General features: G+C 33.3%; 1 protein-coding gene across 1 annotated transcript in view; it reads left to right on the top strand.

The window, feature by feature from the left end:
- Positions 1-15,066, top strand: part of LOC129219004 (histone-lysine N-methyltransferase SETD2-like) — a 53,633-nt gene that overhangs the window by 3,063 nt on the left and 35,504 nt on the right. Inside the window, exon 2 of the mRNA XM_054853325.1 lies at positions 6,088-6,216. Coding sequence (XP_054709300.1) covers positions 6,088-6,216 — 129 coding nt within the window. The remainder of the gene's footprint in view (positions 1-6,087; positions 6,217-15,066) is intronic.

Here is a 15,066-nt window from a genome sequence, read left to right as displayed (position 1 = left end):
ATAAACCTTGTTATGTTGTATATTTTTCAAAGTCAAAGACATTTTTTTTAGAAAAACTGCAGTTTAGTGTCTTGAAGCAACTCGAGGAATGTTTCCAAAAATGTCTTACACCCTTCATTATTTCTTTCAGGAGTTAGGAATGATTTGGAGAAGCTTATCTAAAGCCCAGAGGTGTCAGAAAATTTAAGTCCTAAGAAGCCCAAAAAACCTATCTAAAACTTTTTGCCCTATCTAAACGCTTATCTAAGATAAAAACCTATCTAAAAGCTTATCTAAAGCCAGGGGCGTAGCTAAGGGGGGGGTTGGGGGACAACCCCCCCCCCCCCCCGAAACGTTAGTCTCAAAAAAAAGAGAAAAAGAAGAGAGACGAGAAAGAAAAAAAAAGAAGAAAAGGAAAAAATTCCAAGCGATTATATATATATATATACTATATATATATAAATATATATATATATATATATATATATATATATATATATATATATATATAGATATAAAAGAAGTAACCCCCCCCCCCCCCGAAAGTCGGGACTAGCTACGCCACTGTCTAAAGCCCAGAGGTGTCAGAAAATTTAAGTCCTAAGAAGCCCTAAAAATGTATCTAAAACTTTTTGCCCCTTCTCTTGCCATTTTGTTGAACTTTTGACCCTATTTCTGGGTTTGGGTCGAAATACCGACAACCCAAACCCCGACAAGCCAGAATCCCGACGGGGTAGAAATTCCGACAAGTCATAATCCCGACGTTGTCAAAATCCCGACGGGGTAGAAATCCCGACAGGTCATAATCCCGAAGTTGTCAAAATCCCGACAGGGTTGAAATCCTGACATAGTTAAAATCCCGATATCATCAAATATTCGACAAGCTAGAGAATCCCCGATAACAAAATCTAAACACAAACACTCCATTTTTCTAAAAGACAATTTTTAACTAAATATTAGCCGCCTTCGGCGTGCTCCTCGTCCTCGACACATGTTCAGTTTTTAATATAAGTTTACATATTACTTAAAATGTTCACTTCTTTTATACATATTACATACATATATACACGTATTACACATATATATACACATATTACATATATGTAATATTACACGTATTACATCTATAGTTTGGTAATTACACATTACTATTTTTGTGACCTCTTTATTCCAAAAAAGAGTTCAATATGAGTTCAAATGACATTTGGTACAAGAATGTAATCACATGTGATTTGGTGCTGAATGGTCTTTTGGTTCCATTTTCTCCAAGAGGGTGGAGTGCGACGTTTTCTAGGGTCAGGTGGGGTGAAATGGGTCATGGGGTGAAATGGGTCATGCTGTGTATTTTTATTAATAAAAATTTTTGGTCTGGTTGAATTTTTCTCAAACTTTACACAAGTTATGAGGGGCTTTTTGGCTACAATTATGATTGTTAAAAACGTTTCTGTGTAAATTGCTTGGAGCACTACATTGACCTTTTGGTTCTCAAGTCGCGTTTGAATTTTTAGGAAGCCCGACAAACTTCTTGAAATCTTACCATACATTTTTTTTCCTTGAAATTCTAAAGTGTTATCAGTTAGAACAGACTTTCATCTGCAATTTGCAAAAAACAGATAGGAAAAGTATCAATTATTTCTTCTTTTGTTGCTATTTTCATGCGGTGGGGTGAAATGGGGCATAGTTAGGCTTAGTGAATTTTAATTCCTAATGAGATTAAATTGACTTTTGAAATCAATAAATAGGTCTTAAAAGGAGATTTAGAAGATTTTTAAATGCAACAAAGATAAAGTATGTATTATTAATGTGTAGAATTCAAAAGCTAAACTTGCCATCCATATTTACAACCAATTACCTACCTACTTTCCTAATTCAAATTTTTTATTTATTCAATGAAAATGCCTGGGGTGTATGTAAGAAAAAGGGGGAAAAAATATTCAGACTCTAATGTAGAGGCTGCACTAATTGAAGTTGAAGGTGCTTCAGAAATTTCTTCAGCTGCAAGGAAGTATAATATGCCAAGAGTAGTAGTACCAAGGGGTCTCCAACACACAAAGTTGAAAAGCTTAGGGACATACAATACAACGGAATAATGGACATACAACGTGGAAGTGAAGAAGAAGAAGAAAGATATATTGCTTTAGTTCTCTACAAATTGTATTTTCTCATTTGATAAGAAGATACAATCAGTGTTGCTAAGGTTTTCATCAAAAGACCAATTCTGAAAAATGCAATTGTGGCACTCTTGACATTGAGTGGGACAGGAATTTTGAAAAAAGGTTGGCATGCCACTTATATAAGAGGAAGCCAGAATTGCTCACGAAAGCAGGAGCCAAGACATCTTCTAAGGAATCAGCACTCAAATGAAACCCAACTCTTAGATGAAGAAATGTATGAGTTACTTATGCAAGAATCAACACCTCTGGGAAGCAAGCTATTGTCCAATACAAGGGCAAAAAATCATCGAAAGAATTTGTTGATCACTTGACAATGTCAATGACCAGGATTACAACAGCGTAAATTTTCTACAAAAAGCCAACTCAGGTAAATACTACATCTTCCCTGAGTAGGAAGATACAGACAGTGTTTCTAGATGTCAAATTCTGAAGGCATTGAACGAGCAGAATTCGATTGTGGTAAACGTTATATTTTTGCATTTTAGATCAAAATATTTTGTTGTTAATAAGTAAAAATAAACGGTTCAGTGGAAATATTTTTTTTCTGCTATTGTATGTGTTTTGGTAATAATTTCTTAGTTATTATATGCTTCTATTGCTATGACCCATTTCACTCCACCGTGGGGTGAAATGGGTCAGATACTTCAATTGCAATTTTCAGCTTGTCAATGGTAACAAATTTCAATGACAAACAGCTTAAATTAAAGGGGAAGAATCAGATGTAAAGAAGAAATGTAAAAAAAGTACAAAAAAAAGTTTGTGGGTTTACAAATGGCATTATTTGAAAAAATAGACAAAATCCGCCCCGTTTCACCCCACCTGACCCTATATCATGCGGGACTTCTATATAGCAAGAAGTGATTGCCAGATTTAGAAAAAGGGTAGATCCCAGAAGGTACAGATGATTCGATTTGGTATATAGCTTCAGGAGGGCGGAGCAGTCGAACGTTTTTCTCTCATTATTTGTGATTGTCATATCCCGAGAAGTAATACAAGGATTCAGACAAAGTTTGGTCTGCAGACCTTGTGAAACACAAGGTGCTGATTTTTTTTTATTTTATTGGTGTTGATCCTTTCAAAGAGATGGCGCAAACAAATATTCTTTCTCGTTTACTATGACTGCTATTATCTCAAGAAGTAAAGCAATGATTCAGAAAAGAATTTTGCATACAGGTGCAAATTTATTTAAACTGGCCCTATTTCTGTTTTAAGTTGATTCTTATAAAATCATTTTGCGAGAGTCATAATTAGCGTGATTAAATAAGCAATGAAAAATAAATTAAATTTAAAATTTTACTTAGTTTGCCTGAAGATCAGCCAAGAGAGAAAAATAAAGAGAATTTGAGCAAGCTTTGAAAAAAAAAATCTAATCTAGCAAAGTATTTTTCCTTTTTACTTCTCGTTACAAAAAAGGAAGTATTGTGTTCGGGAAAAAAATTTCACTCAAAAATTGACCTTAATTTCTATTTTGCTCACCCCCAAATGAATGTTGAGTTTTTTTTCCGCCCGACCACACGTACATTTGTACCTAAGAATGTATAGATGCCCGAAATATCCATTTTGACGTTTCCCGAGTTAATGACAACGAGTTTTCTCGTGACGTCTGTATGTTTGTATGTGCGTATGTGTGTATGTATGTCGCATAACTCAAGAACGGTATGTCCTAGAAAGTTGAAATTTGGTATGTAGACTCCTAGTGGGGGCTAGGCCTTATTGGGATTTTGACCCTGTTGAGATTTTTGCAGGGTTGCGGAGTTGGAGAGCCTTCGACTCAGACTCTTTTACTTCAAAACCAGTCTGACTCCACCATCACTGGCAAAGTTTGACGGAAAATGACCGACTCCGATTCTTGAAATTTTAAACTTTCGACTACAGACTCCGACTCCTCAACCCCAAAACCAGCTTGACTCCGACTTCTACTGCCCTGGATATTGGAAAGTCGGGATTTTGTTTTTTCGGGATTTTGGTCTGTCGGGATTTTGACCCAATCAGGATTTTGGCTGTCAGGATTCTGGCTTGTCGGGATTACGTCCGGATACCCCTATTTCTACCTCCGTAAAAAAGGGAGATGAACGGAAAATCCCTTCAGGGACGCAGGAATTTGTGTAATCTTTTGTCTAACTTCTTTTGTTCCGGGGCATTTGATGCTCAAACTCGTTTGGAACCGTTCTGCAACTTGGTAATCGAAATCTTTGATAAGTTAAGTGGTTGTGGTAAATCACTATCTTTTGCTACTTCACTTGATCATTCTTTTTTACTCTTTACTAGTTGTACCCGCACGGCTTTGCCCATAATGGAAAATTAAAAGGTCTTTTGGTTGTGTTTCGCCTGTATATTTACAAATAATGTATGGTGAATTTTCTCGCCAATTGGCTTGTACCCATGTTACGGTTCCACGTTATGATAATTTCGTAATTTACTCGTCCATCTTATGATATTTTTGTTCTTAAAATTGGAAAAAGAACCACATCGAATTTTTGAAAAGTCACTTTGAGGTGCACACCCCCATAGTACAAACTATTCAGGTATTTCCCACAACTTTTTTGAGAATCTGGAAATTCTGTGATATTTTCCAGTTTTGCAGATTTTCCCACTTGTTTACCACCTTGAAGTAGAACGCGAGAAATAATCCTGCATTTGAAGGTTGACTGAGAAAATATTTAATTTAAATTTATTATGTGCACTTTCAAATCTAAATACAGTCAAATCCTGTTAACGAACTCGCTTAACGCGAAATTTCACTTAGCACGAAATAAATGCCATTCCCCATCAGATAAAGCTACAAATTTGTGTTAAATCAATCACTTAACGCGAAGAGGATTTAGACGAAATCCCGCATAAAACGAAGAAAGCTTTGAGGTCTTAAAGAAAAAAGAAAATTCCTATAATTTTACCTGAAATTACTTTTGAAAGTAAAAAATTCTGCACTTGAACGCAAGCGATATGGGTGGTAGCGAGAAAATTCCTTTCCTTGTGTAGGAAAATCGGGAAAACCTTTGCTGCTTCAAGAAATTACGAACTTTAGCTATAGTCTATGCTTACTGTAAAAAAGCTTGGATAAACAGTGAAATGTTCACTAAGTGGCTGACAATCCCAGGTTTAAAATTTCATCTTGAAAAAAAAAAGTCTAATTCTAAACACTTGTTCTGCCCATGTAGAGGTTTAAGGTCTAAAAGCGATAAAATGTTTTTTTACCCGTCAACACTGCAGCGAAAATCCAGTCTTATGATCAAGGAAAAATCAGCTGCTTGAAAATGCACTGTTGTAGAGAAATAGTCCGAATAGCCATTATCTGTTTCAAATTACTTGTGTTTATTACTTAAACTATAAATATAAATGCTTGGGTGTACATTTTGTACAAAGGTCTTTTAATTCTTAATTTTTCTGACACACAAAACATAAAAACTTGTCTGCTTACACAAAATCGGGTAAGCATAGAAATTGGTTAACACGAAGCATTTTGGCATCCCCGTCCGCTTTGTGTTAATGAGGTTTGACTGTTTATAAACTTATTGTCCTTGAATTTTCTGCAGGGCTGTTTGTGATCCGATATTTCCGAATAATTTGAGTTGCCGTTTCCGAAAAATTTTGCACTGACAACACTTTTTACGTTTTAAAGCTGAAAAATTATTAAATATAAAAAATAAAAAGCTTTTATGATGTTTTTTTTTCCAATGATTTCTGTATGCATATTTGAAGAGTTTTATGGGGGGGAGTCGAACTTCTTCATAGTTTCCGAAAATGTCACACTATCATCGGAAAATTTTACTTGAGTCCCCGATCACCCCCTGATTTTCTGAAAAAGTCCTTGAAAAGTCTGAATATTTTTCTTGAATAAAAATGGGAATTCAGTAAACATATGCTAGTATTAAGTTTTTTAAACTTATTTTGCTATATGAACAGATTTAATATTATTGTTTATTAATATTTGTAGAAAAAAATCCAAAAGCAAAAAGGAAGTAAGAAGAATGGTTTGTGATTGCACACTTACAAAAGAAGAAGTAGAATGTGGAGTTCTAGGCTGTACAGAAGAATGCTTGAATAGGTTACTAATGATAGAATGGTAAGTTATTTTGTGGCTGCTTTTGCTTAATATTTATGTCTTGCTTAACAGTGTTTCCATACATTGAACTGGCTTGTTTTGCAAAAAGGATCTACAAATCATATATAATCATGTATCAGTTACAAGCATAGATTTAGATACGAGGGATGATCCAAAAAAAAGTTTACAAGGCAAATGAAAATGTATTTATTAACAATAGAAACAAAATACAAATGGGAATCAAGAGACACATCTGGCCTTCACTTTTCGACATAATCGCCAAACCTGTTTAGGCATTTGTCAGAACGTTCGACCAACTTGTTCCCGGCTTGGTAGTAATCAGGTCCCTGCTCCTTGAGGCATTTCTCGGCAGCTGTTTTCACTGCATCGTTGGTGCTAAACCGTGATTCGGATAAGTTTTGCTTCAAGTCCGGAAAAAGGACATTGTCACTGGAAACCAAATCAGGGCTGTATGGGTGGTGATTCCAGAGCTCCCACTTGAACCTTCCATATTACGGTTTTCCACTTGCTCCCTGCCCACTTGATAAGAACAATACCAATACGCTACCTGTTGTCTACTCATTGCTTTGTCCCAGGGTTGGGTTTTGGACTGTTCAAAACTGGTTTAGGACAGGACAGGTGGATTTACCGTCCTAAACTGCCCAAAAGTGTCCGAAACTTGTCTTAAACTGTCCAAAAGTATGCTAAAGCTAAAGGGGTGTAATCTAATCAAGTCCTATTTACTACAATATTGGTAATATGCATGAGTATAGATTGAGATTTACTTAATGAGTATTTGAAATTATTTTCCTCCAAAATCTTAATTAAAAAATATCTTTAAAAAAATTACTGATGTATACCGTATTACATAAAAACTTCTTTATGTAACAGTTGATAGAGCTATGAAAGGAAATTTGCAACACTAGCAGGACAACTAATTTCAGCTCCATTTATAACTCAAAGAAATGTTATTAAATGTACAGTAATTTGGTGCAAAAAAAAGCTTTTTTTTAATGATTTGTGCAAATAAGTTTTACATGATGTTTTAACGAAAAATATTTTTTAAATCATAGATTAAAGAACAAGAAATTGAGGATTAAGCATTTATATTTTAAAACTTGTGCTATTCTTTTTTTATTTCATATTTTGAATATAATACATTCAGTAACTGCAAAAAATTGTAATTTATTGGTATTGTATTTCAGTCATTAATTGCACTATATTTTGAACACTTTTTTTTTTGCACACATGCATTAATGTTGAAAAATTTGTTTTATGGAAGAAAAAAAAACCATGGATACAAACTGAAATTTTCAATGAAGAATTTAAATTTTTACTTAACTTGATTAAAATTAGCTGTATAAATAAGTTACATGTATATTTATACTTAAATTTTCCCATTGAATAAATATATTAAATAGGTAGTCAAAAAAAAAAAAAAACTTTGATATTTTGTTCTGTCAAGAATTCAACTTCTATGTAACTAGATTAAAATAAGCTGCATAAATATGTTGAATGTTCACTAGGGTGGGCCGAAAAAACTTTTTTTGGAAATCTGTTTTTGGATAGTGCGGAAAAGTTGCTATATGGACCCGTTATTACCCATAAAAAATTTCGCTAAATTTGTTTAATATTTAGCCGGCGCTATTTGACCTTGAAAAATTGAAAAAAAGGACAAAAATGCACTTTAAAAAAAAAAAAAAGAGGGAGAGGGGGCAAAAATAAAAGTTTGAAGCTAATTTCAACAAACATTAGAAGCATCTGTCAGTGCATTAGTTGAAATCCTCAAAGATTTTTATACATTTCGTAGAATATTTAGCTATGCTCCTTTAAGACTGAAACATTGGGAAAATGAAAAAAAAAAATAAATAAATAAAAGTAGTTTCGAAATAAGTAAGTACTGAAATGTTACGCAATACGTTACCTAGAAAAAACAGTGAAAATTCAATCAATTTTATGCGACATTTGTACGCCAATTTTAAAAAATGCACACACTCAAATAAAAAATAGTTACATAAGATGCTAATTTTTTAATCTTTGGTTCCAGTAGTTTCTTCGGGATAATAAACGGCGCTCAACTACTTCTATTATTCCTAAGATTATTTTATAACTATTTTATATATATTTGACAAATAGAGCCCTTGAGTATTAAAAAAATGTGAATCCTCTGAAGTCCTTTAAACTGATTAATGAATTGAACGCAAGTATTCTTCTTTAAGAAATGCTGTAATTCTACACCTCCACAGCTGGGAGTTAAGCAATTAAAGGGGTCCTCTCTTGCGTCCAATCTCCGTAATGAGACATCTTATACTGGAATTGGACGGTTGCACAAAGTGGCCACATTCATATTCTGGAGCTATCGAACAACTTCTTAGAGATTGTAAAAAAATCTGGTGGTCAAATTTGATAAAATTGACTGCAATCTTCTGGTTTTGGACATGGAAGATATAAAAAATTTAAGTATTGAACAACAATATTTGTATAGAATCTGTCTTGCCGTAAAAGATGGTCAGTTGTCCTTCAAGCGTGGCTGACAGTAGCCCAGGCAAACTCAGTCAGTCATGCGCGATGGCTGACAACTGCAAACCATTTGTTACGCTTGTATATAGGAACTCCAACTCCATCAGAAAATCTTACAATACTTGTAAAGTATGTAATGTTAGTTTATGCTCCAATGTGGTTTGAAATAAAAATAAAACCGAACTGCCAGTACTGCGCCCATCATTTTTGGAAAATGATTTCTCTTGGAAGGCAGTTTCCAGACAACGTTAAGGAGATAATTTTCAAAGTTCTCTCAAGTAATGCATATTTCGCTCATCCTGAACAGCTACTGTTGACAATGTTGCTTGACTCAAGAAAATACATTCGGAAATTAGCTGTTAGGCGCATTCTGAACTCTAGAAATAAGAAGACGAAGAGCTCGGATGGTGTACGATTTTTTGAGCGTCCTAAACTCAATTTTGAAGCCATTGATTATGTTGATTTAGTTGATTGGGCAAACTGTGTTGTAACAGAGTCAACTCTTACAATGCATCTAAAAGACCAACAATGGAAAGAAATGTACAAAGAACATTCTACAGAGTTTACTTTCGAGAAATTTCCCTGTCACACGCAAGCTGTGAAACGTTGTGTGAAACTAATAATCGAAGCTGCAATAAAAGTTCGTGGTGAAACTGCACGAGATGGATACATTCGTGCAAAACTTCATGCTAGGAAAGAACTTCCATCATTTGATAACAAGGGACAATATTATTCCAAAAAATAATATTCATTATGCATGAGGTATTATAAATCAAATTTGAAGATTTCTTTTTTTTTTTAAATTTTATTATCTATATATGTAATTCTAGAAAATGTATGATACTATTGCGTGATAATAATTACTATGATTAATAGTGCTATTTAATTAATTAGTCTATGATTTAATTTTGAAAAATAATTTTTACATTGGTTTTTAAAGAAATTCAATATTTTTTCATTTTTCTCCAATTTTTGATGTTGGAAAGGAGCGGTTAAATGCTCATTAAAATCAATGAAACATTTTATGGGCTCGAACTGGCTCAATATATAACATTTTCGGTGCATTCCAGCAAAATATTTGGAATTTAGTTTTTTAAAAAAAATTTCGACAAAAGTTCATTTTTCTCTTTTTTTACGGTTTTTCAATGTCAAATAGCGCCGGCCAGATATTTTTTAATATCCAAGAAATTTTTTTTGAGTGCTAACTAGCTCACTACGCAACTTTTGCGCGCTATCCAAAAATTAATTTTGAAAAAAAAACATTTTCGGCTTATTTCGGCCCACCCTAATGTTCACATTGAATAAATGTTCAATATAAAACATCACTTTGATAAATTTCATTCTGTGTTTAATGTTTTCTCACAGAATGCAATTTTTCTAAAAATATAGTTTGGGACACTTTCGGACAGTTTTGGATACAATGGTTTTGGACAGGACGGTAAAAACCAGGGTTTTTACCGTGGTTTTTACCGTAGTGTCCAAAACCTTGCCAACCCTGCTTTGTCCCTGTATACCTCAATGATTTGTCTGTGAATTTCGGATGCGACCACATTCTTGGCACATAAGAATCGAATTACGGCTCGCACCTCTTTGCCAGACCGTTTTTTAGACGTCTTGCCATTACTGTCTCCCTTAGGTCTCTGCGTACTGACACTACTTACTCGTCGAACTGCTGTAGGACAACTAGCACCATCTGTCAACCACCCTGGGTGGAAATATTCGCTCCACAACGTTTCAAATAATTCTGCTTGTAAATTTTTTTTTTTTTTTTGGATCAACCTATGAAGATCGAGAGTTTACAACAATTCCTTTTTCAATGAAATGTTATTCTGTTACTAAAAATATGTTCAACTTTTATATCTGTGGTTTACTTAAATAAAATTAGAACCTTTATGCCCGTCTAAAGGTTGACGAGCTCTTACTCTCCTCTCCCCCCCTTTCTTGCATATATATTTTTTTTTAAACATAAGTTGGTGCTAGTGCACATCTATATTATTAAAAATGTAAATGCCTATTTATAATTTGAAGTACGAGTAACATGTATATAATAAAGTTATATTTTTCCAAACACTCTTTAACTATAAAATAAAAATAAATTTTAAAAGTCAAATTTTACTCCAAAACCAACTGATAGTTAATTGTTGGGGAATATTTCATTAAGATCATTGGCGTTCTTTTCAAAAACAGAAGTATATGCATGTTGCATATGAGCATGTTGCATCGCAGCTCTTCAGCAGTAAAACTTCCCTATATTATTTATAGTTGTTCAAGTTATATTTATAGACATAATTGTGATTAAAAATTAAATTGATTATGCCTATAATATAGCTTTAATGTGTATTTATATTTCTGGGAATGCAGCTTCTCTTACGTTAATGATTACATGAAATAGTGATAAACAATAGACATGGTATCTCCGCTGAAATATACTTTAACGGCTATAAGCGTATTTAGTTTCTTTTTTTCATTTTAATTACTTCTTCAAATGTAACAGGGTAGCGACAGATCAGGGAGATCAGGGAAAAGTCAGGGAACTTTATCGCTCAGGGAAATATCAGGGAATTTTGAAAAAAAATAACAAAAATTCAGGGAAAATTGATCAAATAAAGAAAAACAATTTTTTTCCCCTTGCAAGATGAAGTACTTTGATTCCCAAATTTTCCGCCAATTATTTCTTTTAAAAAAGTAAAATTAATAATGTGCGATTATACAGTGCTGCATATTTGTGCATCCCTTTTCCTCAAGGTAAAAGTATTCAATCTTAGGATGAGCTTCCTAAGATTGCTTCTGTGTCTGTAAAGTTGTTTATTTTACCTAGCTTGAATTTTCCTTCCACGCATTCCATGCTACGTAAAATAAACAACCCTACAGGCAAAGAGGAAGCCGTCATTAATGACTTTGCTCCCTCGCGTTTACTCATTGTCTTGAAGTAATTAGCATACTCTTATCACGATTTCAAGAAAATATCTTTTTAAATTAATGCGGAAAAAATCTTAAAAGTTATCACTTTGGAGTTTTTCATTTAATTGCTGACATTGAATTTTGACTGAAAATCAAATTTGTTTTCTTGCCATGGTATTATTCGCTGTCATTTATTTCAGATTACACGAAGGGTTTTCTTTTTTTTTTTCAAACTTTAAAACTCTTTTATTTTAAAACCATATACACACACATTTTGAAATTAATAATTGTTTTTGCATTTCAATGTTGTTTGTTACTAAGGTAATCTAAGGTTTTTTTTCGACAATTAAGGAAATCATTTGAAATTGAGTTGTGTACATACATAAATATTTTTATTATTTTTGAATAGTTAAAATGCTGTATTCATTAAAACCTAAGTTCTTAATTAGGGAATAAATAGCTCAATGAGACTGGTTGTTGAAAGATTTTAATTTGTTTTTCATAAATATGTCTATTCTGCCCTATGCAGGTAAAGGGCAGTAACTGCACGTTTTTCATTTTTTTTTTGCATTTTTGTCATATTGTTGTACTTTATCTTTATTGTACATACTCGCTTATTTGGTTTCCGCTGTAAAAGAGGCCCAAAAAAACGTCTAATTCCAACATTTTTCTATTGTTAGTACTGAATTAACCATACATTTCTTCAAATGTCTCGAAAACTAATTTCTGCAGATACTGCCGTTTACCTGCTTACGACAGTACTATTTACGTAAGTAAAACTGCATTACTTCTATACTTTAACTATCACTTGTTATTCTTGCAGCAACTGCTTGAAAATTCAGTTCAAGATATTATTTCCATTTAAATTTTTTAGTTTTATCATGATTAGATATGTCTTTAAGAGTGGTTTTAATAATTTCTTAGGATTCTTATGTTAACTGGTTCCTGGAAGTAAAGTATTTGTTTTAGATTTCCTACAATATTTCTCTGTCGATTATTTAATATACTATTTTTACCAAAAAAAGAGCATCTTTTCAAAATATATTTTTAATTAACAGCTTAAACAATTTTAAACCCTGCATTTTATTTAATATGCAATGCTTTTCCAGTAGTGCAAAGAAAGGAAACCATTATCATTGGTAACGTAAATCAGGGAAATTTGGTGAACTTAATCAGGGAAAAGTCATGGAACTTTATTTCCTAGTTCCTGAAGTTCTTTCAAGGAGAATACCTCTTTGAGTCTCCTTCTTTGCTACAAGTGTTTGTGTTTTTTAACTTTTCACCTTTCTTGCTGCTCAGAAGAATGTTTTTGGTTCGTTTGATGCTTCCTTCACCCAGGGGTGGATACAGGATTTCATTTTAGGAGGGTGGGCATGCTCAAGAATGGTACAACAATTTTCTTGAACTTAAGTTTCTTTAAGTGTCAACAAAAGCACAAAGTTGGCCATTAGTTGGTTGAAAACTTAATTGATTTTAGCTATTATAAATTAAATACGTAAATTATTATTAATTGAACTTAATTAATAATAATTGAATACATTAAATTGACCTAGTTAACTTGTATTATAACTTAAGACCAGTATTCACACCAGGCAACACAATATAATAAATAAATACTACAAAAATCTGATGAAAATTAAATGTTTTATGAACATGATACATTTAGATATTGATTTAACATTAGCATAATACTCAACACAGGGCACACATCGATCTTGTATGCAAAAAAAGTACAATAAACTTCACTAAATAATAGTAAAAAATGCGGGAAAAATCTTCTTTAAAATTAAATATTTCATGAATATAATTCGGACATTGATGAATACTCACCGATTCTTTTCAATTGTCAAAAATCAGGTGCAAATGAAGACATCTCAGTCTCAGAGTCCAATACAAGAACTCCGGATATGTTTCCGTCGGTTTTTGGGTTCATCAGTTTTTTTAATTTTTCATGAAAGACTACAATGTTTTGTTACCTGAACACTTCATTATTTTGGTTACAGGTTGTCCTTTTTCTAACAAACGCTGCTTTTTCAGCACAGTTTCCATTTAATATGATGGGCTAATTGCGGAAATCCTCATGTAACGAGGTTTCGGGCAAGCACGATACTGAAATTTTAAGTTTCCTACCCAACACTAAGTCCAAAACACTGATCTAAACTAGCTATTTACAGCTCATTTAAAAATAAACTCAGCACGAACAAAAACAAAAATATCTAAAAAATCACAACAGAAAAGAATAATATTCAGAGACTACATAAAAAATATTGACACATTGCAATAACTATCGGCACACACTTCTTTCCATTATACTGGTGCCTGAAGACAGCTTCCGAGAAAAAGAAAATGTCTCAAACAGAGCTAATTTACTGCCTACATATAAAGTCATAGAAAAGGGACAAGTAATACCCCCCAAAAAAAGGGAATTCAAAAATTATTTTCTCTCTCAAGTGTGTGGGTCAGGTTTTCTTTTCTTTCTTTTTCTAGCAATCATTTTCACTAAGATGAGATGAATCTTGTAACAGATTAAAAAGTATTGTCTCAGATTGGTAGGGGGGGTCACGAATCCCATGACCCCCTCCCCCCACTTCTTTGTACCCACCATTTTATGTAATGCCCCAAAAAATTGAATTCAAAAAGACATTTGCTTTTTCTCATGGTTTTGACATTTTTTTAAATATTTTTTCAAGCAAACACTCAAAATTTTCCCCATGGTTTGGGGGGGGGGGGATCATGACCCCTTTCCTTGTATCCGCCACTGCCTTCTCCTCCGAATCAAAATAATTATACTATGAAACCAGGGGTGCTCATCCTTCCTAAGAGCAAAAAAGGCATCCCCCCTAAATATCGCAAAGACACCCTCCAAAGTAAGAACCACCCTAAAAAGTAAAAATTACCCCTAAAAACACCCCCTTAAAAATTTTAATGGCACAAACCCCCCCCCCCCCTCCTCTAGGTAATGAAACTGTCAAAAACTGAAAACCTAGAGGGTAGCTATTCCCAAAAAGTGGTAGAAGATAGGGTAAAACAGTGCTCACATATTTGGATTCAGGGAGCAATTTTTGAGTAAGAATTAGCAAGATTGGTTTCAGAAGCATTTTGAGATTGTTTTGTTGCTGTGCAGTGTAATTGGTAAAGTAAGTTGCCTCAGATTTTTTTTTTAATGCTTCACTTTTTAATGGAATTTCTAAAAAAGAAATCACTAGTTACCTGTTATTAGAAAAAAAAATCATTTGAACTGTTCATTATTTTTTTCCACAGCATGTTCACATATATCTGACCAACAGAACCCAAAAAATACCATCATAAAACCAGGCATATCAGTTTTTATAAATTGTATTTTGCCGTTTCGTAATCCTGAAATTACTTTCTTTAGTCTTGTCTGAAAACTTATTGCATTCAAAGATATTTGATTTTGTACTGTATTACTGTATTGTTAATCTTACATAC

The sequence above is a fragment of the Uloborus diversus genome, chromosome 1 (assembly GCF_026930045.1).
Source record: "Uloborus diversus isolate 005 chromosome 1, Udiv.v.3.1, whole genome shotgun sequence".
Classification (NCBI taxonomy): Eukaryota; Metazoa; Arthropoda; class Arachnida; order Araneae; family Uloboridae; genus Uloborus; species Uloborus diversus.
The sequence above is the reverse complement of the archived record's forward strand: the minus strand, read 5'-3'. Positions and strand labels throughout refer to the sequence as shown.